General features: G+C 34.7%; 7 protein-coding genes and 1 non-coding gene across 11 annotated transcripts; 2 read left to right on the forward strand and 6 right to left on the reverse strand.

The window, feature by feature from the left end:
- Nucleotides 1-15: 15 nt before the first annotated feature.
- LOC110617262 (mitochondrial protein pet191 homolog) lies at nt 16-616 on the reverse strand. Its single transcript, XM_021759937.2, has one exon. The coding sequence runs from the start codon at nt 411-413 to the stop codon at nt 198-200; it is 216 nt and encodes a 71-aa protein (XP_021615629.1). The 5' UTR covers nt 414-616; the 3' UTR covers nt 16-197.
- Nucleotides 16-5,807, reverse strand: LOC110617259. The gene is made up of 3 exons (XM_021759933.2): nt 2,789-5,807; nt 2,410-2,601; nt 16-1,789 (listed from the first exon to the last, which is right to left on the reverse strand). Exons 1-3 carry the CDS (start codon nt 5,032-5,034, stop codon nt 1,222-1,224), a joined length of 3,006 nt encoding a protein of 1,001 aa, XP_021615625.1. The 5' UTR covers nt 5,035-5,807; the 3' UTR covers nt 16-1,221.
- Nucleotides 5,808-7,938: 2,131 nt separating this feature from the next.
- Nucleotides 7,939-9,396, reverse strand: LOC110616558. The gene is made up of 5 exons (XM_043957804.1): nt 9,337-9,396; nt 8,735-8,899; nt 8,624-8,692; nt 8,290-8,391; nt 7,939-8,073 (listed from the first exon to the last, which is right to left on the reverse strand). Exons 1-5 carry the CDS (start codon nt 9,394-9,396, stop codon nt 7,939-7,941), a joined length of 531 nt encoding a protein of 176 aa, XP_043813739.1.
- LOC110616668 lies at nt 8,803-15,283 on the reverse strand. Of its 4 annotated transcripts, XM_043957584.1 has the most exons (5): nt 14,329-15,072; nt 12,362-13,993; nt 11,532-11,602; nt 9,564-9,616; nt 8,803-8,899 (listed from the first exon to the last, which is right to left on the reverse strand). In XM_043957584.1, exons 1-4 carry the CDS (start codon nt 14,381-14,383, stop codon nt 9,608-9,610), a joined length of 1,767 nt encoding a protein of 588 aa, XP_043813519.1. In that variant the 5' UTR covers nt 14,384-15,072; the 3' UTR covers nt 8,803-8,899; nt 9,564-9,607. The 4 variants fall into 4 exon arrangements, with proteins under 4 accessions (XP_043813519.1, XP_021614806.1, XP_021614805.1 ...); XM_021759114.2 differs by lacking the exons at nt 8,803-8,899; nt 9,564-9,616 and adding an exon at nt 10,715-11,051; XM_021759113.2 differs by lacking the exons at nt 8,803-8,899; nt 9,564-9,616 and adding an exon at nt 15,079-15,283 and having other exon boundaries at nt 11,134-11,602; nt 14,329-14,364.
- A 145-nt stretch (nt 15,284-15,428) lies between these two features.
- TRNAM-CAU lies at nt 15,429-15,500 on the reverse strand. The gene has a single exon. It is a non-coding gene; the product is annotated as a tRNA-Met (tRNA).
- A 2,139-nt stretch (nt 15,501-17,639) lies between these two features.
- On the forward strand, nt 17,640-22,889 carry LOC110617932 (probable inactive receptor kinase At4g23740). The gene is made up of 2 exons (XM_021760930.2): nt 17,640-19,131; nt 19,354-22,889. Exons 1-2 carry the CDS (start codon nt 17,925-17,927, stop codon nt 19,983-19,985), a joined length of 1,839 nt encoding a protein of 612 aa, XP_021616622.1. The 5' UTR covers nt 17,640-17,924; the 3' UTR covers nt 19,986-22,889.
- LOC110617933 (myosin IB heavy chain) lies at nt 20,737-23,418 on the reverse strand. Its single transcript, XM_021760931.2, has 4 exons — nt 23,048-23,418; nt 21,781-22,099; nt 21,212-21,270; nt 20,737-21,022 (listed from the first exon to the last, which is right to left on the reverse strand). Exons 1-4 carry the CDS (start codon nt 23,298-23,300, stop codon nt 20,991-20,993), a joined length of 663 nt encoding a protein of 220 aa, XP_021616623.1. The 5' UTR covers nt 23,301-23,418; the 3' UTR covers nt 20,737-20,990.
- A 1,634-nt stretch (nt 23,419-25,052) lies between these two features.
- On the forward strand, nt 25,053-27,596 carry LOC110618045 (ubiquitin-conjugating enzyme E2 10). Its single transcript, XM_021761061.2, has 5 exons — nt 25,053-25,247; nt 25,335-25,412; nt 26,057-26,184; nt 26,566-26,670; nt 27,191-27,596. Exons 2-5 carry the CDS (start codon nt 25,343-25,345, stop codon nt 27,332-27,334), a joined length of 447 nt encoding a protein of 148 aa, XP_021616753.1. The 5' UTR covers nt 25,053-25,247; nt 25,335-25,342; the 3' UTR covers nt 27,335-27,596.
- The last annotated feature ends 255 nt before the right edge of the window (nt 27,597-27,851 follow it).

A 27,851-nucleotide genomic window follows, 5' to 3' on the forward strand; every position in this document is an offset into this window, starting at 1 on the left:
GCTAGCTTTTTAAAATGTTAGGGATAAAATTGAACTTTTATTTCAAAAAACAAACTGGGGCAGATGACGACCTGCTTACAAATGGGGAATACAATAAAAAGCGCTAACACAATTCCTCAAAAAGATAGAAAATTAGGTCCTAGAAACAGAGTAATCACTTCCAAAATCTAAATAGCTAATATCAGCAGATTTCAAATTCAATAGCCCTTGTTACCGCGGATCCTAGCCCTCATGTCGAGCTGGCCTCGTTTGCAATTGAAGTAAGTTTCCCTAAGTCCAACGCACTCACTTGGTATACAGGGGCTCTTCTCTCCTGCGCATTCCCTATACGATCGCTTCTCAACCTTAATACAATCGGATTCGCTTAGACACTTGACTAGTTCCATTGCCAAGCCCTTGCAAGACTTTGACATCTCCAATCAGCCGAACAATGACCCGATGAAGACGAGAGAAAAACCCTAGGGTCTCTTGCTGTTGAAAGTTGGGGATTCTTCGGGCTTGTCCCACCCTAACAGCCGTGATAGAAATCTGAACCAGCTTGGCTTCTCTTCAGCTCAGGCGGGCACATGAATTGCGAGCCTAATTTTAATATTTTATCATAGTAGAGAACCAAGCTCGGTGAAAATTTACGTTTCCAATTTTATCCCTCCTCCTAATAAATAAATAAATAACAAACCCATAACAAAAGTTAGCGCACTCACCCAAAATTTTAAATTAAAAACTAAACAAAAATAAAGAAATGTAATTTCCAACAAAAAATACTTCAATTTAACTCTACATACACAAAACCGTAAAAAGCCCTTTTTTCACTCTCAGGCTGATATGGCCAAGTATTGAGGAACTAAACCTAATTTCAGTGCACTAAGGTTGATTTGCAAATATTATTAGCGGCATACGACTGTTGAGATTGGTGAAGGAAAAAAAAACCCACTGCTCTTGGTGTTAGATACGTATCCATAAACCAAACAAAAACAACAATGAAAGGTTACTTTTATTCAGTAAAATGTATTATTGTCCAGAAATACAATAATTTCAAGTTAAGTTATATGACAATCTTACAATTGCTGACAAATATTAGATATGTAAGAGGGGGGGGGGGGAGTTATCCTCTTATTGTGATGTTACATGGGTGTTGCAACTTCTCATCAAGAAAATATTTTTTTACTTTCGGAGAAGAACCTCATCTGGGCATACTAAGAACTGTTGCTCTGACTTGCATTGTCAGTAATCTTGAAACAAGGCCTTAGAAACAGAACCACAAAATGGGGTCCCATTATCTTGGCGATCTTCCTCACCGCTGCTGTCTCCCCCTTGTGAACGTTTCTTCCCAGTGATTGGGGTCTCACATACTGCGTCATAGCTTACCCTTTTTCGTTCCTTTCTCTTAAATAACTTCCGAAGAGGATCTGACCTCACTTTCATTGCCTTTGGCTGCTTTGGTGCCCAAACTTTTTGCAAGTCAGGAACCCAGCTAGTGAAAGATGCAAATCTACGAGCTCTTTGTCTTCTTTCCTGAGCTTCAATTAATTTACGAGCATGCTCCTCCCTCTTTATTCCTTGGGGGCTTTCATGCTCATTTCCCACCAATTGAAAGGACTTATCTTCTGCACAGACCGGATTGTTGTTTGTACAGTTTTCATCAATTTCATCTCCCCTGTGTTTCTTCGGGAATTGATTAATGTCCTCACTATTCTGCAAAGGATTTGGGGATTCATCCTCATCCTCGAACATCAACATATCCATTTTTGCATAAATTCTCTGAACCACATCCCCAAGACTCTGACAGTACCTGAAAATTAGGTATTCTTGATGGATAATTAAGCTATGCTCACATTATTTCCTCTTAAGCAAAAATGGGATGCTGATGCTCACATACAAACTTCAATAAATAAAATGTAATATTCAAATATACTATAATCATATAATTAAATATTAATCAGAACAATGTTCATCCAAGGAAGCAGCTCTAATAATAGAGGACAGAAGGAAAGAAGATACATAAAGGCAAGCAAGCCAACCTGCCTAGAATAGGATTAAAGCTTAGTAGAGTTTGAGTTGAATTTGTGTATGCTACAGTCATCTCAAGCACTGAGTACCTAGGGTGCATATAATATGAGTACAACTGCACACTTCATGCTCTGAAACAAGAGATGTATCATGAATGCATAATCAGATATCCTGTACGTATTCCTATGCCAGTTAAGGATAAAAGACTGGCAATGGTGCAGACTACAGAACAAAAAATAAGTGGTGGAATATTAGGCACCTCACATCCATTTTAAACTGTTCTAAGGTCAACGACAGCCAAGTGTATCCTAGAGCTCAATAAGGAAACTAAGAAATTCCTAACGGTCCCAGGTACACAGTAGTTTCAGAGGAAAATGTGCAACTTCAAGTAGCTAAAATTACCTGTCTTTTATTATCTTTTCCATATATTTTTCAAGGCTCCAATCACCAAAAAAGCCTCCCTGCAGATGGCACTGAACTGTCTCTAAAAGCGAACAAATTTGCTTCACAAACTTTTGTTTTGCAGACTCCCCAAAACCTGCTCCAACATCTGATTGGAGTATCTCCATGCGAAACAAAATCTGTAATTCATATCTTGGGCTGATTAAGGAAAGTGCCTTTCTCAATTTGCCAACAATGAGAACCTGATAAAGCAATCAACAGAAGAAAATAAAGACAGAAAAAAAAAATACCACCCTGCTCCCCCTGTCCCCAATATACCACCAACAAAAAAAAAAAAAAAAAAGAAAAGGAGAAGGGGAAAATAGAAAAAAGAGGATACTCTCTAAAAATATGTCCTGAGGTAACTTCAGCAGCACTTGGATTAGACACCTGAGAGGATAGATCTCTATTTCTGTACATAGCAGCCAAGTCCTTAGGATCTTTAAGTGTAAGTTTTGTTAGCTCATCTGCAACTATTCTACCAGAAGGATCATCAGATCTCACAACATGCATTTGGCTCTCTGACACGGTTTCCTTTTCATGCTTCTGATATAACCAATATATAGATGATTTAACAAGTCGATTTGCCAAGGGCCCTAATTCTACTTCTTCAGATTCAATTCCTAGCTGGATTTTACATGGAAGATCATTAAAGAAACTTTCCGAAGCATCTGAACAAAAATCAAGAGCAACTTCATCCTGTATTCTGGAAGCCCCAGTCAAAGAATCCTCTCCCACCGATGAACATGAAGGAATTGGCTGTTCACATTCCTGAGGCAACTTGGTTAATCTGTTGTCCATTTCTTTAGGGACAGGCTGATGCGGTTTCGATTTCTCATGCATGGTCAAGCTGCAAGTGCTAGATTTCTTAACCTGTTTCATCCAGCATTTCAGAAATTTTAACTTCTTTGACTTGCTGCATCCCCTGGAAAAGTAAATATCTTCCAAATCTATTTGCAACTGTTCCACTGCTGCCTGACAGAAGGCACTCCAGGTTAGTTCCCGAAGCATATTTAAACTTTTCTTCTTCTTCCTTATACCATCTCCAACTTCAGCAGACTTCTCTGAAGGTGAAGGGCCAGAATGGGGACCAACGAGTCCAAAGGACTGGCTCAAATCAAACTGGGATTTGCAAATCTCAGAGTCTGTCTTATTAACAAATTGACCTATACCTGCACCCTCAAATTCATTTATTATAGAGTGATCTCTTATAATCGAAAGGAGAGCTAAAGAAACTGTGAAAGGCTTCAGGATTCCTGTAAGTGAATTGCCATTGCCATTTGAAAGAGACACAAAAGCCCAATAACCTTCTCTATATAGAAAACTGAAAAGAATTTCCCAAATGGGTACAGATTTTCTTGGCACCAAATTGTCTTTCTCCATCCTTAGAATTTCAAGAACCCTGTCTTCAAAAAGTTCACTGCAACTGTCACTTTGACCTTTCTCAGAATCCCGTGAAAGCTCACGCACAAGAATGGGATCAGACAAGAACCGCTCCAATTTTACACACTTAACATGTTTTTTAACTGCTTTAACATGTAGTTTTGTCATTCCATGACTAAGATTTCCCCAATCCATTTTCTCTTGTTCAAATCTATAAGTTTGCGGACCCACGAACTTTGAGCTAATTTCAGAAAACCCGTTGAAATTAACCAATTCTACATCACAACACTTACATTCCAAAGGTTTTTCACTCACATCTAGTATCTCCAGACTCAGTTGCGCGTTGATAGCCTGGCAACTATCGCAAGTCATCAATCTAGGCGAAATCCCAATTCTTGGATAAATCAATCCAAAAGGAACAAGTGCAGAACCCAAAACAATACACTCGCTGGAACAATACCCCCAGCCTAAATCCCCAATCCCATTCTCGAAAAACCCACATTCCAACTCGGGTTCTTCAAAACCTTGATCATATGCACCACACGCGGTCTCATACTTCACACCAACCCAACTGAAATGAATGTCTCTACTAACAAACGCCTCATTGACACTCTCAAAGGACTCACGGAACTTCTTTATCAGCCCGTCCACATTTCTCAAGCACTCATCATTCGTGTCCACACTTAAGAATTCTGACAAGCCTTTCAAAGACGAAATAATTGGGGAAAACAAAACAACTAAATTCGATTTTACAAATGAGCCGCAATTTGAAAGCGTACCCGCAAGTGAATCGCAGATCACCGAATCCCACGCGTAATCATGAACAAGCTGACGCATTGACGCCGCAAGATGGAAAGCCCGAGGTGAGAGGGACGGAATCGAAGCTCTATCGATGGTAGAGAGAAGGGAAGTGAGGGTCTGGGTGAGAGACTCAAGGGTGGAATTTGGGTGGTCGAAACAGAGAGACAAAGAAGGGATGGACAGCTTAGAAGAGCAGAGAAGCGGAGAAAGGGAAGAAAAAAATGGCTTAAAGGAGAAGAGAGAGGAAGAGAGTGGAGGGAAAGAAAGAAGGGTTTTAGCAGCGGAAAGGAGAGAGGTGATATATGGGTTTGGGTCTTTGAGGTGGAGAACTGGGTTCAGGTCTATCAGGAGAACTACACGTTGGGTTTTACTATAGTCTGTGATTGAGTCTATTGCAGCCATTGAAGAGAAAAATCCCTGAGAAAGGAGAGTTTTGAGTTGCAGACGATTTTGGAGGCTACACGACGGAGGGAAAGGTAAAGCGGGAGAGTCAAAAACAACACGCTGTCGTTTTGATCTAATTTTGGGAAGACGGCGGGGAATGCGAAATTGGTGTTTATTTGGCGGGATGTTTCTGGTCAAAGGACTGTCGTTTGACTAATTTCCTTGATAACCAATAATATTTAGCCATATAGAGAACAGCGTCTGCTTTCTCACACTGCAAAATTACATCCGAACTCGGAGATGAACATTGAAGATAATGATGATTCTTTGCACTCACGTACTGAAATTTTCCATCGGCCAATTTCTCTTCCCAAATTCATCAAGAACAAGAATTAAAATGAACCCAATAAAACCCCAGTAAGATCAACCATTAACCACCATTTTTGCCTCTATGTTTACCTCTATATTCTATACATTTCTCATCTTCTTCAGGATTCTTCTTCTTCTTCTTCCCTACCCATGCCCTTCCCCTTTTCCAAGAACTCCTTCGTGTCCCCACCATCTCTGCCACATTCGAAGAAGAACCCTAACAGTAGTTCCCTCTAAGTCCTCCGAGGCTGAGGAGGAATTGTCATCCACGGAAGACGAGCAGCTCAAGAGACTTCCTGACGAGAAAAGGCCTTTATACTCTCATAGCTTGCCTTGCATTGAGGCTTGGCTTATGGATTTGGGGTTTTACCAGAGCAAGGAAGACCGTGCTGTTTGGTCAATTGAAAAGTCCGGCTGGCATGAGGCCATCTCCAACGCTGCGCCAATTTCTATTTTGGCGTTGGAGATGGCCCTCCAACGCACGCCAAAATCCTACGGGATTTTGGCGCACCGCTACAGTGTCACGCCAAATATGGCGTGACACTGTAGCAGCGCTATTTCTTTTTTTTTTTTTTTAATTTATAATATAATTTAAATTTTATTTTTTTTTCTATTTTTTAAAATTATAATATAATTCAAAATTTATATATATTTTCAATTAAGTTTAATTTTTTTCATTTTTATAATTTTTTATATTTTTAATTTATTTTATATTTTTATAATTATTGAAAATTAATTTAAATTAATATATTCATAATTATAAATAATATTTATAATAAATTTATTTATTTATAACATATTATATAGAATAATATAAATAAATATGTATGAGTTTATTTGTGGGAGCAATATACAAATTCAAATGATCATACAAATTAGTTTGTAATTTTTTATTGATAATTTAATATTTATGAGTTTATTTTATTTTTAGTTTGCTAATTAATGTTTAATTAATGTATGTTTATAATTAATGTTTAAGTAATGTTTTTTTATAATTATTATTTAATTAATATAATTTTATAATTAATATATTTTTATTTATTTATTTATAAAATAATTAAATATTTAAATATTGGATGAAAATATAAAATATATAAATATTTAGAGTGAATATATAAAATTATATGAATTTTTTGAGTGAAATATATAAATAAAATTAAGATAAAATAAATAATATAATATTAAAGAGAGAAGAATATAAATAAAATATTCTTTTTAGTGTTACACCAAAATGGTGCAAAAAATGGTGCGGTTCGAGATGGCCTGACCAATTACCTCTCGATACATTGTTAAACATTGATTCGCGTCATGCCTTCGTCTCCCAACACCACCATCATTTTCAAATTTTACTCCTCTGTAATATTGCTGTCATTTTTTTTTTTCAATTGTATCCTTGTTTTGTTTATTACAGATATGGATGATTGAGTTGATATTGAATATAAATTAAGTTTTATTATAGATATGGATGATTGAGTTGATATTGAATATAAATTAAGTTTTATTATAGATATGGATGATTGAGTTGATATTGAATATAAATTAAGTTTTGAGATTTAGTGACGATGACTTAAATTACAAAAGTCAATAAAGAGGATATCTAATTGAAGATATCAGTGAATTAAAGAATTAAATTAAATTGAAATAATTTACTTTAATTTAATTCAATTAAATATGTTATTTAATTTAATTTAATTTAATTTTAAATATAAATAAATTTTTAATTTTTAATTTTTAATTTATTCAATTAAATTTAATTTCGACCTTAATTGTATATTGTGGCTAATTATATGTTGTGGCTACTAGTGGGAAATAACTTGAGGCATTGCAGTGCAGTATTTATTATATGGTTTTTTGTTTTTTTTACCAAGTTCAATATTGCACTTGTTGAAATTTATTAAAGACGGCTGCGTATCACTGGGAACGTCATTTTACATTATTTTTCTAATAGCACATAAATATAATCCTGAAACTCAATGTTAAACACACCATCTAAGTACACTGTTTGCCATATGAGGTCAAATGGGATATCATCATCACCATTAAGCTTTTGAATAATTATGACGAGCAAATAGAAAAATATAACAGCTTTACTCGTTCAACGGCTGGAATTTCCTGATTTCTTCATGTGAACTTCATCGAAGAATGAGCTACTAGCTTCAATAGTTGATTTGCCTATCTCTGGAAAATCGTTTGGTTACATTTGGATAACTACAGCAGGGAGTTTTGATGAATACAAACAAACATATATGTTGATAATTCTTTCATTTGTGCGAACAGAAAATTAAAATAATGATATGAGTTAGTTATGCCCCTCAGTTGTAGGAGACTATAGTATCCTGAAGAGCAATTGTATGACGGCATCTAGCAAGTTCTATTTTCTACCCCTTGCTTATTTCTAAGCCACAAGGGTCGAGCATATATTGAAATCAATTGACAAAACCAATTGTAAACATTAAGTCCGTTAAACATATTTTTACAATGGGTACAAGGCCAGAATAATGTTGTATAGTAGCATACAGCCAAACAACATTCAGCCATATGTGTCTGATATGTTTACGATGAGCTGTTAAGAAAATGTGCCAATGCCTTGTCTGTGTCATTGTCATACATGAGTAAAGCCTCAGTTACCTTGTTCGACGAAAATCCCATTTCTCTTAGAAGGGTGTAACCATTGACAAATGCTTGAACCTGACGTCAAGGCACATACCAGGCATTTAATCAATTCAAGGAAACAACAAAGCTTTATATTGAGCTTTGAATTATGATATATATATATATATATATATATATATATATACTACAGGAGGAAATGATCCTAGCAATTATTAGCAAATGCTAACATAGCAACTACCAATTCCCCACTATCCCATTATTAAAACAAGTAAAAAAGCTTAAAGAAGATACCTTAGTTGGATTGTCGCCATAGTTAGCAACAGCAAGACTAACAGCTTCTCGATTGAGTCCTGATGCGACATATCTGCTCACTACAGGATCTACAGTTGGACCCTGCATTTGCATTTTGCAAAACAAAGTTCATTTCATAATTCAACAGCAGGAAGATAAAGATATCAACTGATAATGAAAAGAGACTTCTTTCTTGAAAAGAAGAAATCAGTCAATAATCCGCTATGTTCACAAAAGCGTGACAATAATTACTTAAAATCAAGAGGCTCTCATGGGATTTAAATCATCACATAACCAAGCAACAGACACTGTCTTGCTTATGACACACAATCACCAAATACCCAAGCCTAAAAATGCTCCCCATGTGTTCAATAACCAATTCCACCTCCATCCCCAAAGTAAACTTGAAAAAACAAACAAAATGGGAAAAACATAAATAGTATACCAATGAAGAAGTTGATTCCGTTGTTTTAGAAGGAAGACTTTCCAAACCAAGCTTGCTCCAGCTCGGGGTTTCCTTCTCAGCTTCAGCTAAAACTTTTCGCTCAAACTCAAAATCAAACTGGAAGTTACTCCGCGGGATATCTCCCAGTTGTGGTGACAATTGAGGCTACATCAAGGGCAATTATAGATAATGAAATTCAGGTTGGACTATCCAAATTGAGACCAAGAGACCAGAAAAAAACACAACCCCTTGAATATGCACTTGGCTATCATAGGAACCAAAAATAAGTGGCCAAACAATACAATAGAAAAGAAGTTAATTTTGTCATTGAAATTGAGTCTCAAAAACAATAAAAAAGAATCAGAAAGACTGCTATAATTATTATCATAACATCATCTTCCTTGCACATAAGATGGTAAAAGGATCACATCTCAAGTTAGTGAAATGTAAGAGGCAGAAAATAGAGTGATGAAGAAAAGCAGAATAAGACTTTAAGATAGTGGGATCTGCAGAATTGGATGCATGCGCTGTAATTCATAGAACACACAAAACCGATGTGACCTTTTTTTTTTGTTAATTTTCCACCATGAGATCATTCATACCATAAATATTTGAAAACTTGAAGTCAAATAAAGTATTACTGCGAGTAATGAGGTGGGCATAGAGTAGGTTTAGTTATCCCTAGAACACAATCCATAAACCAAAAACAGACTAATGATCCGTGCAAAGCATAGTAAAAAATCAGGATGACTTAAAGCTAAATGCACGTCAATTACTAGAAAATTCTTTGAAATTGAAAAGAACAACAATATAAACAATCAAATCATACCAGAGGAGTGATCCGATACTCTGGCTTTAAAGCAACTCGTATGCCTAATCCAGCTGCAGAGGTTGTGCAAGTAATCACAAATTTTGAATTTAGTAAAATTATACAAACATGCTATAGGTCTTTTGCAAAACAAATAAGTCTAAAACCTCTAGTAATCGTTGTGATGGCAATCAAAGTAAAAGCTAACCGACTCATAATTATCCTCTCATCAATCGCTAATTAGCTCCCCTTTGGTTTGAGGGAAATAAACATAAGAGAAACGAAAAGAAATGAAATTTCTCAAAATTTTCTTGTTTGGACATGAATTAGGGAGGAGAAATGCAGAGAAAAGACTGGAAAAAAAGGGAAATTATATTTCCCAATCTGCTGCAAATGATCCAAAATTTTTCTCTCCAAAATGGTGGGAAATAGGTAGAAAACACTTAATGGCCCTCCTTTCTGAGAGAAATTTGATTTAGCTTCCAAATCAAATTTGATTTCAGTTATTTTCTCGTCATTTCCTCTCTTCCATTTTCTCTCTAATTCTCTTGCCTAATTAAGGATCCAAATATAGGGTAAAGTTTGGGAAATTCCCTCTTGAGCATATACAAGTTAATGAAAAGAAAAAACACTGCGTCTAGTTTTGATAATTGAAATGATCACGACTGAGTACTCATCAGACTCCAGTAAAGTATCGGGAGACAAAGAGAAACAGTTTGGATCAACTTACAGGAAGAGGGCGAAGGAGCAGAGGTCTGGTGATATAAGGAGTTGCGGGGTACGGGAGGGACAGCGGTCTGCTCTTGTTGACCGATTCTCGGATAGAAAGAGTGTCCATACATAGGGTGGCTTGAGGGCGCCGACGACGAAGAGGACGTCCTGTACATAGGGAATTGTTGATCGTACGGTGAGCTTGCCCTGTTCCTAAATTCGTAGTATGGATTTCGCAGCAAGGGAGGAAAAATGGAAGAGAGAAGAAGAATAAGAAAGGTAGGAAAAAAGGAAACTTCCAGATTCTGGAGACCGCGTGTATGTTTGGAAGCTAATGAGAAAAATAAGAAAATATAAAAGAATTTACATTTTTAAAGTTTTTAATTCAAATTAATGAGAAAAATAAGAAAATATAAAAGCATTTACATTTTTAAAATTTTAAATTAATTTAAAATATTTTCTTTAAATTAAATTGGATGAATGAAAATATGAGGATAGAGTGTTATTTTTATTAAATTTAATTAATTGTTCTTTAAATATAAGGGGGAAAAAGAGGATATAGTAGTTAATTTCCTTACTTATTTTTCAAGGAAGATATTATATTCTAATTCCAGTTCTCAGCGTGGAATTGGTGAGAAAGCACTTGAATTGATCTCATGCGCCTTGATCTCATTCCTCGTATATGAGATGATCCGTTTTGGTCAAATTGTGCCGTTATGCTCTTGTTTTGGTAAATATATAACTTCCTCTTTCCTTAAAAGCTCTAAAGATGAGTTGTAGAGCATCACCAGCGAGGACCTATGAGAACAGATACAAATAACCATAGCTACCTCTAAATTTCAATGATTGATCTATTGAAACAGAGACAAGAAGAAGCAAGTAGTCCACTAAAATAACAAGAGCTAATTTTCCAGGTGAGTAAGTGTACAAAGAGTTACAATATCATAAACCAAATATATGGTCATTAGCACCAAATATGGCCGCATTGAATTGCCGTGTATTCAAGTCACTCCCATCTAATGCAGAACCAAATCGATCAAGCCACTGAGTTGGGCTTGGATTATCACTCTCCTCTACCCATTCTGAGGTCATATCAATGTCATCAAATTGGATAGGATCACTTTCTAACGATTTAGTTCTCATTTGTCTGGTCAACTTAAGATTATAGTTTATATAAACAAGGTCATTCAATGATTCTTTATCGATCTTATTTCGCTTTTCAGAGTGAATTTGCTGAAATGTGTTCCAATGTCTCTCGAAAGTAAAAGTGCTGCAAACCTGGCTCAGGATTCTGATGGCAACTCGTTGCAATACTGGTGCAGAGTCACCAAATTGCTCCCACCACAGCCCTACAATAAAGTCAGCAGTAAGTCTACAAGACCAATAAATAAATGGTACTGATAAAAACTTGTCTAAAGCACAAAATTATCGATGGGAGGGAAGTACACAAATCAAATTGTACAAAGCATAAGTTGCAGAGCCACAGAGATATATAATTATCCATGTGAGGGTGCATGTATGAAATAGAAAACTTTAAAGCATGATTAAGGGGACAAGTACTAAAAATTCTGTGTTGAAAAAACATACCCAAAATTATTTATGAATACAGACAAACCACCACAGTTTTCTCAAGGGATTTCAAAGGCCAGGAATCATTAGACCAAATGTTCTTTTAATTGCCTCAAAATAAAAGTGGTACCCAAAATCAAGGAAAATAACACTAGCTACTATTGAATTTTGAAAAAAAAACTAAAAAAACTTCGTCCATCTCATGTATGATTTAAATTATGACAGAATAACAACAGATTGCTTGCAACTATCTCATCAAAAGAAAAAAAAAGAAAGAAAGAAAGAAAGAAAGGAAAAAGAAAAAGAAAAAGATTGCTTCCAACTAGGGGTAGCTCAAAGTTAATCTGGAAATGAGGACTTTTCACACACAATACTGGTCACAAATGGTTCTCATGATATTATGACGTAATATGCTCCTCAAATCCTACATTCCAATGACATGCTGCTAGTGACTTTTAAAAGCATTTCGCGTAGACTCCAGATTAGTGCACAAGCGTAGAGAGAGAGACATAGTAAGCAACACACAATCATAGACATACCAGGTGCAACTGTGTCTCGTGCCTCCATTGCTAAATTGCAACCGAACATTCCACTTGCCCTCGTAAAAATAAAAATCTGATTGGTGATGTCACGTCTCATTTCAGGAGTAGGAAGCAGCTTCTCAATAACCTTGAAAAAGTCTTCTTTAATAGAAACGAGAAACTTTATCTCTGGATTATACTGGACACTTGGGTTCAAAAAAGCGGCAGCTGAATGAAGAGGAGAATGGAGCTGATCTCGCCACTTTCTGTCCACTATATCTAAAAAAGTTTTGCATTTGCTCTCATCCATTATGTAATAAGTCCTTATTGATTCTTTGGCCCTGGTCATCAACTCATATATAGACCCCACAGCAGGCTTACCGCCAGATACTTCCCTCAACACTTTGAGAAAGGGCTCAGAGATGGCCACACTTTCTTCCACTGCTCTCCAGAAATCTCCATCCTCCACAATGGTAATACAAGTTATGTTTTGTGGTTTACTTGCATATGATGAGTTTGTAGAATACTCATTGCTGCTGAACATTAGCTTCAACCTTGATCTTTGCTTCAACATTGATTGTAGTGATAGAAAATTGGATACAGACTTTGTGATACCAGTTTTGATTAAATCCTGCCCTCCAGTAAATTTCTTCATCAAATCAAGCATTGAGGCATTATTGTATATAAACTTTGATAATGTTTGTGCTTGCAAGATACATCTGTTTACCCAATCAACTTTTGAGAACTCCTCCAAAATTAAATTCAGACATTGAGAAGCACAGGGAGACACAAAGATCGTTCCGTAGTTCTGTAGTATATGGTTGGCAATACCAGTATAGTTGAAACTACTATCCATAATTACCTGCACAACATTTTCAGCACCAAAGTCTTGAATAACAGAATCAAATAGATCAGCAAGGCACTTGGTATTCTTAAAGTATGATGATGCATCTACAGACTTGTGGAAGAAGGTCCTGGATGGTGAGGAAACAAAAAAGTTAATCAAAGCTCTAGATTTGTTGTCAGTCCATGTGTCAGCAATGACAGTACAACCAGTGGTAGCCCACTCTTTCTCAATATCTTTCAATTGCAAGCTCACTTCAGACTTGATCCTTTCCAACCACATAGTCTTCAACGTTTCTACTGAAGGGCCTGTAAATCCAGAACCGCATTTTCCTATTGCATCAATCATTAACTGATAGGATGGTGAACGTGCAACACTAAAGTCCAACTTATTCTCAAAAAAGAAAAGTGCAATGCTTCTTTCAGCATTTTCTTGGTTACTTAAGGAGGAAGGGGCTATTGATGTAACAATAGGATAAACTTTAGCAACTGGAGATACTGCCTCCACACCCATGAGAGCTTTACTTGTAGATATATTTCCAGGAGATTTGGCTTCTGCAGGCCTCTGTTTTTTAGCACTAGATGGTTCCTTGATGTCCTCCTTTGATGATATTATGGCCCTTACCCTGTCAGTGACATCATCTCTCACCTTGCTGCATGGATTTACACCTTTACTTGGAAGCCTGGATAGATGATGCTTCAACCTACTAATGCCACCATTCAAAACCCTGAGGCAAAATTTGCATTTCACCTTGTTTCCATCCAATTTCTCAGCATATTCCCAACAAACATCTTTTTCTCGAACCACTGAAAGTAGATAAACATACAATCAGCGCATTTATATGTAACACTTGCCTTGTTTTACTTTCTTGCTAATCTTTCATCAAGACACATTAAATAGATGGTAGACCAAATACATAAATGATAAACAGAAAGGGATTAACATTTTAAAGGGAAGAAAGAAAATGTTCGCGTTCATCATAAAGTAGGAAAATAAGTTTACTATAAACAAATAAACAACATAAAACAATCAACAGCAGAGTTGTATATAATATCCTGTACAGATTACTCGTAAACTATGATCTCAGGAAAAAAACAAAGAAAAAAGCAGTAACCATAACACAATAATAAATTGAACTTACTGATTTTTAAGATCTTTTGTGGTTCTGAACGTTGACCTATATAAAAGAAACACATTTGTTAGAAAGCTGAACTGCTGAAGTAGTAGTGGTGGTGTGCAGGTGCTAGTGAAACATTTGTACATATTCCAAAAGTTTACTGATAACAGTTTGCAAGGTATTGGATGAATCCACAACTTTTTATCGTATCTTACTTGTTCAACTTACAATTAAAAAAATGAATTAATATAGATTTTAATCCATTTTTCCATCATCAAACAAACATTCTTTAAAAAGCACAGTTAATTAAATGTGAAGTGTATAATTTAGGGCAGAACACCCAGGACTTCGAGCAACACATTAAATGTCTCCTGATCTATTTCTCTCCACAATTCAAAAGGAGATTGCAAAAGTTCTGTTTATTGATGCTTCAATTGTCCTCCAATAGATCACAGTTCCAATCAGTTCTATTTGTTTCGAAGGAAAATATTTTGGAAAGTATACTCATAACTAGTTCAGCTTCCCACTCTACAAAAGTAAAATCTACAGTGGACTTGTTTGCATTGTACAGTTTCAAAATTTCACTCATTTTCTCGGTAAGCAAACAGAGGAATAATCTTCAACACGAGAAAGCCACATCCATGAAACTAAGAATTGAGGTATGTAATGGATAATACTAAAAAATAAATTTTGTTGGAGAAAAAAACAAAAGAGAGGAGTAAAAGGAGCCAGAAACAAAAAGAAGAGAATTAGTGAGAAACTTGAGGAGCTTACAGTCAGAGAGAGAAGCTTTGGTCTTCTCGACGGAGAGATAATCGGAGGTCGCAGATTTGGGAGTTTCTTTTCTTTATTTATCGCGAGATTTTGGAGCTTTTGGTTTAGGGTTTTGTTTTCTCTTCTCTACTCTGCTGTGTCGTCCTTCCTTCTCCTCTCTTTTCTCGTCCTCAGATTTTTTCTTTTTAATTTTCATTTTGGTTTTTATATTTCTTTTCTTTTGGCGATATATCGCGCAACTGCAGCCCACTCATATATAGACACGTGGTGACGAGTGAAAGAAATGAGGAGCGACGTCGTTTGCGCCTCGTAGGTGGGAGAAAAAACAAATAGAGGAAGCTTCACTGATATATCAGAGCCTGGTTTCGATCCAGGGACCTGTGGGTTATGGGCCCACCACGCTTCCGCTGCGCCACTCTGATTTGTTAGTTTTGAAGAAACAGAATATATTATAGAATAAAAATTTTATTTAAATTTATATATTTTATTAATTAATTATATTATACACATCATTTAATATTTTATTTATCTCATTAAAAATGTAGTCTTCACATCTTGATTAATGAATGATGCAATTTCAATAATATTGATCACCATATTCATTTAGTTTATTCCTTTGCCTAACTTTACTAACCAATTATAGCAGATACAGCCTTCTTAATATACATGCTTAACTCACAACGCCCCACTCAAAAAATTAATTTTTTATTATATTTATTTTAAAAATATTAAATTTTATTAAATATTTATAAATATTTTGAAAAGTTTATTAAAAATAAAATAAAATAAAATTATAATATTTAATTTATATATTATTATAATATAAAACAATAAATAATAATTAAAAAATATATAAAAAAAATTATAAAACGCATGAAGTATACTCCTTATTAAATATTAATTTGCTATCCCATAACATATTTGTAAGCAATCACGGAACAATATATAATTACTCCTAACGTTAAGGAAAGTAGACTTCAAAAAGTCAATCTTTCCCTTCTTAATGCCTTAAAAAATGTGTACATTAACATTAATATTAGATAAATGAATAAATAAATAAATAAGGGTATTAACTATGTGAGAAAAGGAAAAAGGAGAGAGAAACCTTCTCGGACAAAGGAGAAAAGGATGAAGTAGAAGCCGGTTTTCGCGGTTCTATATGGAAAGAGTCCCGATCGATGCTAAGTTTTTATTTTTTTTTCTTCTGTTGTACTGTTTTACATATATTTAAAAGAATCATATTAACATAATATTTTAATTTATTAGTATTAATTATTTTTTATAGCTAAATTTTAGATCATCTTATTAATATAAAAAAATAATAATAATCAATGTATAAATTATTTTTATCGATAATTTATAATTTTAATAACAAAATTATTGATTCGATTATGTAATTTAAAAATAAATTCAATCAATTAAAAAATTAATATTAATTAATTTTAAAATAAATATTATATTTTATTATAAATTATATTTTTATATATTTTATTATTATAAATTTTATAACAATTATTTTTTTTATAGAGAATAAAAATTGAAACAATTATATTTAAAGTTAATATATTTAAATATTCATTTGAAAAAGCCAACAATCATATAATCTATTTTAATGTTTACAAAAAATTTGAATTAATTATGATTTTACGTTATTTTTTATTAATGCTTATATTTTATTAATTATATTTTTTTATTTTTTTTATAATTGTATAGTTAAAATTAACTGAAATTTTAGAGCCCGTAAAATGATTAATTAACTTTGATAACATGCATCAGTCGCTCTTTTGTCTCCGCATGCAATCCTCCTGTTTCGTGCGCTAGCTGTGATAATCTTCTTTTCTTTAAGTATTGTTTGACGTTTTGAATGATTATCTAATAGTTTATTGCATGTGATGTTGCTCTCCTAAGCAAAAGCACCTCATATATCAATCACCATTTATAATAATCTCTTATCATTGTCAACAACGATCATTCCATTCTCTCACTGTTCTATCCTTTTTGGGTCTTTCAAGAATGTTATTGCTTTTTTCTCCAAAAATGAATCGCAATACCTGTAATTTTATAAGAAAAAAAAACTTGTATTTCCATTTTCATATAAATTATTCTACCTGAGATAGGTGGCGGTTAATATTATATTAGAAATTAAATTCAATCCTACTCACGAGTCATCAACAGTATTCTTTCATTTTCACAGAAACCAAACAGAAAGCGAAATACAAGAACGAAAAGAAGCAAAACTAATTACAGGAGGGTTGTGCACAGAACATCTACTTACGTGCGAAATGCAGAATAATTCAAAGATCCACAAGCAGTCATCTCTGTCTATGGAAATACAAGTTTTTTTTTCTTATAAAATTACAGGTATTGCGATTCATTTTGAAATAAGTTAAAATTATTTATGATTTTATAAAAATTTATTTAATATTTATATATGTATAAAATTATATTCTTATATTCGAATTCGAGATCGACTCCGGTATTAATAAATTAACTTATTCATTGGTTACTGGCTTGGATGATACAGTAACACTATTTTAGTATATAATTCCTCAGTTAAAAGTCAACGAATTACTAACTGTCCAGGTTGCGTAATCACTAATGAGGTTAAGTTGCTAATTTTGACCACGGGCACCTAATAAAGTCAAAGGAATCACTACGTTTTAGAAACCATACTGCAATCCTTTTTTCTTTTTCTGTCGATCCGTTCCCAGTTCTGATCCATCTTTTACCCAAATTCATGTAGATGTAACCAGGAATTTTATTAGATACTACCAGCCTCTTCAATCTCCGTTTTGGTTCCATTGCCGGGTTTTTCATTCTGGCTGAGAAGGAAACAAGCATTGAAAATGAACTGCTTGTTCACTTTATCTGTAATTCTCTTCTTTGGAGTAGTTTCTTTGCCCGCCATTGCAGAGCCAGTTGAAGATAAACAAGCTTTACTCGATTTCCTTCATAATATTCATCAGTCCAATTCTCTCAATTGGAAGCAGAGCTCTTCAGTATGCAGGGAATGGACAGGCGTTACCTGCAATGGTGATCAGTCTAGAGTTATAGCCCTGAGGTTGCAAGGAGAAGGAATTCAAGGCCCCATCCCACCAAACACTCTTAGTCGCCTATCGGCAGTTCAAATCTTGAGTCTCAGATCGAATGGTATATCAGGTTCTTTCCCTTCCGATTTCTCCAAACTTGGAAACTTGATCGACCTTCATCTTCAATTCAACAACTTCTCAGGCCCATTGCCTTCAGATTTCTCAGAATGGAAGAATCTTTCAATTATTGATCTCTCCAATAATGGGTTTAACGGAAGCATTCCAAATTCATTTTCAAATTTGACACACCTCACTTCTCTGAACCTCGCTAACAACTTGCTTTCGGGTTTTATTCCTAATATTGAAATTCCTAGTTTGCAATCTCTAAATTTAACCAACAATAATCTCACTGGAAGTGTGCCTCGATCTCTTCTAAGATTTCCAAGTCGGGTATTTTCTGGTAACAACCTTTCATCAGAAACTGCCCTTCCTCCAGCCTTCCCACCTGAGCCACCAAGGAAAAACAAGAAACTAAGTGAACCCGCAATATTGGGGATTGTACTAGGCGGCTGCGTTCTAGGATTTGCAGTTATTGCTCTTTTGATGGTTTGCTGCTACTTGAAGAAAGACAGGAGAGGTGGATTACCAACGAAGTCACAAAAGAGAGAGGGATCTTCGAAGAAAAATACTTTGAAAAGCCAAGAAAAAAGCAACAGGTTTGTGTTCTTTGAAGGTTGTAGTCTTGCATTCGACTTGGAAGACTTACTGAGAGCATCTGCTGAAGTGCTTGGAAAGGGAACTTTTGGCACAACTTACAAGGCTGCTTTTGATGATGCAACGGCAGTGGTGGTGAAGAGATTGAAAGAAGTGCCTGTGGTAAAAGAATTTGAGCAACATATGGAAGTGATTGGAAGCATTAGGCATCCAAATATATGTGCGCTTAGGGCATATTACTGTTCAAAGGATGAGAAGCTTACGATTATTGATTACTATGAGCAAAGGAGTGTTTCTGCAATGCTACATGGTATGTCAAAAGACTTCTTTTTCTTTAATCTTTCTCTGCTGGTTTAACTATTTTCTTTTATAAATGTCTTTCTTGCATTGAACTCGTTTGCATGTCTTCAATTCTAGAATTAATTTTGTTTTATGTCCAATGTGCAATTTAACGTTGCTAATGATAGATAAATTACCTAAGCTGCAGGTTGCAGAAATTTTACTGATTGAAAATGCATATCAAATTTTGCAGATACAATAGGGGAAGGCAGGATTCCTTTGGACTGGGAAACCAGGCTGAGAATTGCAATCGGTGCAGCAAGGGGCATTGCTCATATACACACACAGAATGGTGGCAAACTAGTCCATGGAAATATTAAAGCCTCAAACATTTTTCTCAATTCTGAGGGATATGGTTGCATATCTGATATTGGATTGGCTGCCCTAATGAGCCCAGTGCCGCCATCAGTAATGAGGGCTGCAGGGTACCGTGCCCCAGAAATAACAGACTCTAGGAAAGCAACTCATGCATCCGATGTCTATAGTTATGGGGTCTTGCTGCTTGAGCTTCTGACTGGAAAATCCCCTATACATTCCACAGGTGGTGATGAGGTTGTTCACTTGGCGAGGTGGGTGCATTCTGTGGTAAGGGAGGAATGGACTGCTGAAGTATTTGATGTTGACCTTTTGAGGTATCCTAATATTGAGGAGGAAATAGTAGAGATGTTAAAAATAGGAATGAGTTGTGTGGTGAGGATGCCAGAGCAGAGACCAAAAATGACTGATGTAGTGAGAATGGTGGAGGACGTTCGACGAGGGAGTACTGAAAACCCACCATCCTCTGAAACTAATTTAGAAATCTCAGTTTCAAACCCAACACCATAGGTTGCAGACGTAGCTTCCACTTCTGCTCCGCCTCCAAGGTGAGATTCGTGTCCTGCTATTAGTTGTGGTGATGTAAATTTTTTGTTTTTGTAGTTTCAATAGATATTCGGTTGTGCTGGTGGTTATAATTAATTAATTGAGCTGTTTGCATATCATTTTATTACAGAGACAAAGTAGGTACTGTGATTAGCTACTTCACTACCTAACCCAACTCTAGTCAAAAGCCAAGGTTTTTTTTCCCCTTTCTTTAACCTTTTTAGGGCATAGAGTCAAAAGGTCGCCATTGTATCATCTAGTCAGGAATTGATCGTTAAGCATGTAGAGTTTACTTGTTTTGCGCCTTGCTGCACGTGCACGTGAAGAATGGCGAGGATTTTATGATTACCTGCCAACATCTACCTAATCAATTCGAAACCATGAAAACTGCCCTTCTCGACCTGATTTATAAGGACCTCAGCTAGCATGTTCCAGACGGGCTATATAATTTGAATATCAACTCCACTTACAATCAACTGTGTAGAAGCTCCTTTCCGATCTTTTCTTTACGGTTAGAGATCTAGTTTAGGTTGTACTTTGGGCCATTGGCCTTTTCCTTTCGATGATAACCACTATAACTTTGAGGGAAAAAAAGAAACTGTTAAAGAGTAAAAGAGTCCCCAGGAAATTTCTAGGACCAAACTGAAATTCCAGAGATCCACATGCAGACCAACCCTTATATTACTTTTGAACATACAAACAATCTCAATTAATATATTTGTAAAGAGTTCGTTTTGTATTGAAAAAATAATCATTCTTTTACCGTAAGAATTACACCCCACACCACCCCCCAGCACCCAACTAAAAAAAACAAACACGACAACACCACCACGAAATTTTCAATGGAATGCCTTGATGCTGAGTAGTACGTCGCAATGCAACAAATCTTAATAATCCAGTGTCTTTACAATGAAAGATGCTGCTCCCCACGTAGTCTACAAACATATGAATGGATGTACAAGCTGCACCTCACTTCCTTAAAATTCTAGTTTTAACACCAGCTGAAATCAGAGAGGGAGAAAAAGAGAGATGATAATAATGAAAATAAGGCTTCAGGAGTAGAAATGACATATGCAACCCATAAATTAAGACATGATAAATTAATAACACAAGTTAAAGTTACGTCCTAGTTGATAGTTGGGGCGGTAATTCTGTCCAAAAAAGGGATAAATTTACAAAGCATAACTGACCTTCAACTTCCTCAAATTGAACTTCCTTCACCAATTCAGCAGCTGCATGATACTCGAAACTGTAAAGATAAGTGACTATCAATTAAGTAAGAATCCACAGGAAAAATTTAGACAGTAACTCTCCTAAAAAAGTAACAACGATGTAAGTAATAATATTGAAAGATAATCATAATTCTACTTGTGGTTTGAGGCTAAAGAATTATTGATCCTGAAGCCAACAATTTTCACTTCCTTTTATCTTAGAAAACCTTTCTATCCCTTTCTGACCATAACTAATTCTCTGTTCTGCACAGGCTCATCACATATACATGTAACAAACTGGCTACAAAGTCAGTGACAGAGGCCTCCTATAAAACCTTACACCAAATATTCCTATACTCTTAAGGCAACTACATCATGCACTAACAAATAATTTATGAATGTAATGTTCTCATAAGGATCATAATTATTAAACCTAGCCTTACCCTTGCAAAAAGCAGCTACTGAGTAGCCCCTTCTGAAAACCCTAAGAAGTAACACCTCTAATAATAACATAAGAATGGCAACTGACATCAACAGATTTCTTTTACCTATTGGAGAAAACCACCGCAAGTTCATAGTTAGATGCACTCTTTGTAGCTTCAGCTAACACTGTGACAATTTCCGTCTTTCGTGTACTAGCCATAAGCATATCATACTCCGTTGGAATGACAACTGCAAAGAAATTATCACTTAATTCACTCAAAAATATGTTCTCTACAGCTGCCAATCCTATACGCCGTTTAAGTGCATCAGTCTCTGGGTCAACAATATAAACGGCAAAGTCTGTTATTAATAATATACGCCGTTTCATCTTCCCTGATGCAGTGAATTTCAATACTTTATCAGCAAAGAGAATTTGGTTGTCACCTGCAAAATTCAAATGGAGAACATTAGAAAAATATTCAGATTGTCCACGAAATCTACTTCCTCACTAAGGATGGAATTGGAATCTTCTACTAAGTACCGCCACAGATGCATTAGATTGTCACAGAGGAAAAATCCAAATATTTTTTATGTTTATTTTCCTTTCAATCTGGCATGACTTTTGTTTCAATTTGCGTTGTGAAAGAAAGGTAGGATAAGCACAGTGATCCCACAAGACCCACTCAACCACTATTTCCTCTCCATCATCCTCTCTCACACAAATAGAATAATTAGGATCAAAATTAAATTTCTCCAGAGACCTCATCTAAACCAAAGGGGAACTCTCATCATGTTTAATGTAATAGAAAATTGTTCCTTCTCAACTGAGACATTAGAACGATTATATATATATAGAATGTAACAATATTTAACACTTTTAGGATTCATAATCCATTATTCTAGCAATGAATTCATCTTATAATAATGACCGATTAACTAGAAAGACACAACCCTAGGACAACTAAATGAGAAGGACCAAAGCTTATGCACCAGATACTTCACGTTAAAGTGTAGCACGAGAAATACAATAAGCATTAGACCCATAATTTCATAGTTCATTCACACAACAGTCCTAAATGTTTCAACTTTGAGTTGGTCATTCTAAAATAAAAGCAATGAAATTATCCGATTCCTGTGACCCCAATTTCCTAAATCGTTTCAATTCATATGTACTTTGATGGCAAGGATAATTTCGATGATCTCATCAAGTGCCATCATTTTTAGCCTAATCTTGTGAACTTGAACAAGCAACTCAATACTAACAAGTCCTCCAAAATAAATACCACCTCAAAGCAACTAATTAAAGGAAGAAAAAAAAATCCACAGTCGATTATCAAACAAAAGAGAAAAAAACAAGAAATATAATCATCAAATTACCCAATTCAATCTAACCTAGCTTTTGCAAAGTCTTCATCAAATATGGATTCGAAGGCACGTCTATGTAGTCTCCTTTTACATCTCTATGCAGGGATGCTTTTCTTCGAACCTTGATACCCATGAAGGGCTCTTGGTCTTCACTCACATTGCTTCCCGATGGTTTCAACCGCATTCTACTGTCATCTCCCTCATCGCCATCCACATCGTCGTACTTGGGCAACTGCAAGTCGTCGATTTGGACTCGCCGATTAGACTTGTACTTGCTCATTATTACTGGACAATAGAGCGAGTCTCTGAATCGGAGACTGGCCGAGGGAGTTGGAATTTTGGGAAGTGAAACTGCGGTTGGTGGCGGCTAACGTGCTCTGCCGTGTTCATTGCGCACCATATGGTTGATCTGGATTCTAGCACCAGCCCATCAGATTATTGGGTCCCACGTTTGGGTTGGCATAGGCAAGGCCCGTCCCCAATTGTTGATTCTTCGTGGCTGCGTGTCAGTCTGGCATATGGGCGAATTTTACGACCATTTTATTTAATTAATTTCTTCATAATCAATTTTTAAGTTAAATGAAAGGGTTTTTTTTATTAATTTTAAAATTTTTAATATATATATATAGATAAAATATGATTGGGAATTAATTAAATTCCATCTTTATTAAAAATATTTCAAAATAAAGTCAGTATTTTATTACATTATTAATTTTAAGTAGTAATTGATTAGTTATGTTAAAAAAAATAAGCATCATAATGGTTTTGGTAGCTTATAAAACCCACGTCTGGTTTTGATTTGAAATTAGTTTGATCAAATTTGAATTGGAATAATCAATATATTATATTCATAATCACATAATGGAATATTATAAATAAACATTATAACTAATTTTATTATTTATAATATTTTTATACTTATTTAATATTTATAATAAATATAAATAATTTATTAATATAAACCAAATTTGATAATGAATTTATAAAAAATAAACTATTATTTAATCTTTAAAACGTATGAAAAATTAGTTATTTAATTAAAATATTATATGTTTTATAAAAATAAAAATCCTTAGTTATTTTACTCAAATAAATTAGTCAAAATTTTTACAAATAAACAATTATATTGTTTAATATTTAATTTTAATTATATATATAATATTCAATGAATATAATTTAACTATTTTTCCAAGGATTAATTTAATTATTAATAATATCTAATTCAGTTAAGAAATAAATATGATAGTGTTTTATTTGAAAAAAAAAGTAATAATTTGATTTATAAAACGCAAAGAATATTTTTATTCAATTCATTAAAAAAATAATTAAATAATTAATTTTAAAAAAATTTTAAAAAAATCTCACGAACTAATCTACAAAATTACTAAATAATATTAAAATAATAATAATAAATGAGAGATTATTGAATATTTTAAAAATATAACTGTAATATATCGAATTAATCGTATCATAATACATTAATAAAAAAATTAATTATTAAATTCACATCATTATTAATAAGAAAATAAAATTTATTAATTTTTTTATTTTTTATGTTAATATTTTAAATATATCTAATAATAAATCGCGTGAAACACCCATCTTATTAATTTCGTTGGTCAAACACGTTTAAAATAAAAAGAAATGGTCAAATGACGACATTTTACTTATAAAAGAGAAGCAAACAAACGGAATCAAGCAACATCCAATTGACGACGTCCAGGCTAAAACAAAGCAAGCGACAACGCGGCATTCGCTTGCAGATTCCCAAATTAAAACGACACCGTTGCTTCCATGGATGGACAATGAACTCATTTCAATTTTCACCACCAAAATAATGCAAATTTTTTAAATATTGAGTAATTAATATTATTATTGTGTAATTTTCATTTTCCACCACCAAAAAATAAAAACAGTATTGATTCGACGGCCGCTTTCGGCGAAAAAATGGGTTTTACGTACAGAAAACGCCAAGTTGGGGACCACCAAATACAGAAGAAAATAACTCAATCCGATGGTCGAAACCATCGAACCAGAAGGCGGTCCCAGGAATTTATAAAAGGTCATTACCTCACCCAATCCTAAATTCCTCCCCCAATTTCCTTTTCTTCCTTTTGCTGATTGTTCTCTCCGCGTCCTCTCGAATAAAAATCCTCCTCCTCCTCCTCCTCCTCCTACCCATCCAGAAGCTACCACAATCCCCGAGGGAGGATCAATTTCATCTCAGGTATTTTATCTTCCATTTCCTCTCTCTATATATGTATCTCTTTTGTTTCGATCTCTGATATGTGGTGATCTATGCGTTTAATCGCAGAGTTTGAGATGGCTTCCAAGCGGATCTTGAAGGAACTCAAGGATTTGCAGAAAGATCCTCCTACATCATGCAGTGCTGGTATTACTATTGTTATTTATTTTTCGATTTTCTTTTGTTTGACTTGATCCCTCCTGTTATACCTGATTGGTTTTGCAAGTTCTATGCTTGGGTCTTTATGGATTTTTTTCCTCAAAAAAAAGAAATTCTTAGTTGTTTTGGTCGTATAAATTAGCAGCATGGCCTTCCTCTGGAGTCAACAAGTATAGAAAAAAGCAGTATGTTATTGTAGAATGGAAAAGTATTTATTGTCCATGGTGTTGCTTCTTTTATGGGGAATTAACTTGGTTGTGTTGATTGTTTAAGCCTATTTCCATCGAATATTAGTCATAGCTCATCATGGTGGGGATATTAGTTTTTTTCTGATATAAATTGAAATTTTTATTTTGGGTTGGGGTGGTTCCGTGGTTATGACATATTGAAAGCAAACTGGTCAATTATATTTTAAGAGTTCATTTGAAATTACATGTTCTCTATGCATATTCCAAATTCATGTTCAATTCAAACAAAATTTTCTTGTTTATTTTTGAATGTAATTCAAAAAAAAAAAATCGCTTTGTCAGGACCCATTATCTTTTGGTACAAAGACTGCTATTAAGATCTTCATTTGCTGTTCTTCTTACCCTTTTTTTTGGGTTGGGGGCTCGTTCCTGGAAATGTTTTAGGTCCTGTTGCTGAAGACATGTTCCATTGGCAAGCAACAATCATGGGTCCTCCAGATAGTCCATATGCTGGCGGTGTTTTCCTGGTCACTATCCATTTCCCTCCAGATTATCCATTTAAGCCTCCCAAGGTATGTTTTTGAACTCTTCTTGCAACGTAACTTTCAAATTTTTTTAAGATAGTCGGAAATTTCTTCTTTCACCTGTATTGCGAGATTTTTCTCATTTAATCAACGTATTTAATGTACTCTGATTAGATATAATCTCCTCCTGTTATCTGTCTGCCCCCAATATACAATGTGATCTGAGAGAAAATTTAGTGCATATATGATAGTCTGTGCCTCATCTATGGTCTTCGTAAAAAATGGGACCTCATCAATGATACATTGTTCCACTATTTTCTGACATTGAAGAAGAAATGCGCTGTTTTAAAACTTAAAGGAAGCCTTATTATCTGCTCTTATATCAATGTGCACTCTCATTTATTGATTTTATATAAATGTATCTCCCAGGTAGCTTTCAGAACAAAGGTATTCCACCCAAATATAAATAGCAATGGAAGCATTTGCCTAGACATATTGAAGGAGCAGTGGAGCCCTGCATTAACCATATCCAAGGTTCTTATTCTGCAACTCCAAAATCTTTGATCTGGAACTTAGAAAAAGACATTGTTCTTTCATTTATGGATGACGTAATAGTTTTTCAGACAAAGGGACCAGTGATTTATTCTGCTTATCTTTTAAATTTTTTAAGTGAGTTATATAATTCTTGCAACCTATAGAACTGATATAGATGTAGTTTCCTTTTTCATTCTTATCATTCACTCGGTCAATGTTCAGTGAAACCTTAAGCTAACAAAAGACACCTCCCTTTAAAAGAGAAATTTACTCTTTCAAAGGAAAGGACATTGGTTATCTTAGCATTGATATTTATGATTTTTTGCATATAAGAGTCATCACATTCACTGCTTTATTTTTACCATTCTAAATCCAGCTTAGTTCAACTTTTGTAAATGTGGAGCACATGTTTTTTAACTAAATGTGAAGCACATGTTTTAACTAAATGCGGATGCTAATTTACCTTCTTGTCTGGTTGATGTCTAGGTTTCAATTTGTAAATTTTGTTTTCATTTTGCAGGTGTTGCTTTCAATCTGCTCATTGTTGACAGATCCCAATCCTGATGATCCTTTAGTGCCAGAGATTGCTCATATGTACAAGACAGACAGAAATAAGTATGAGACAACTGCAAGAAGCTGGACCCAGAAGTATGCCATGGGCTAAATGCTCTCTGGTGCAATTGAGGAGAAGTCCTTTGTCCTATTCATTTTAATTTTTGTCTATCTGTTGTGTATCAATGCTTGTCTTATCTCCAATCTAAATGGGCTAAAGAAGTCCATAACAAAACCCTAGTTAAAAGAGCAACATATATTTGTTGCTTTCAAATTGATGTATGGATATTATTACGGTGGAACTGTGCCAATATGTCCATTCAACATAAGCTTTATGTGTTCCAATTAAATGTCATCTTATGTTGCTTAAAATACCTACTTGTGCTCCTGCTCCAGTCTGGATGGATGTTCATTTGTGTGGGATATTTGGGTACGTTTGTTGTCTTCGGTCTCATTAGACTTCGCAGGTTCAGGCCCAGAACTTTTTCCCTGCCTCTTGAACCGGATTAGAATCAGATCAGACATTTTCAGTTTGCTCCAACTCAAATCGTTTTTTTTGTTTTTTTTCGTCAGAACTTAATGGTTAGATTTCGTAAAATCAGGAATCGGGAAACCGGATTTCCTAAATC

Source organism: Manihot esculenta, chromosome 6, assembly GCF_001659605.2.
Source record: "Manihot esculenta cultivar AM560-2 chromosome 6, M.esculenta_v8, whole genome shotgun sequence".
NCBI classification, from domain to species: Eukaryota; Viridiplantae; Streptophyta; class Magnoliopsida; order Malpighiales; family Euphorbiaceae; genus Manihot; species Manihot esculenta.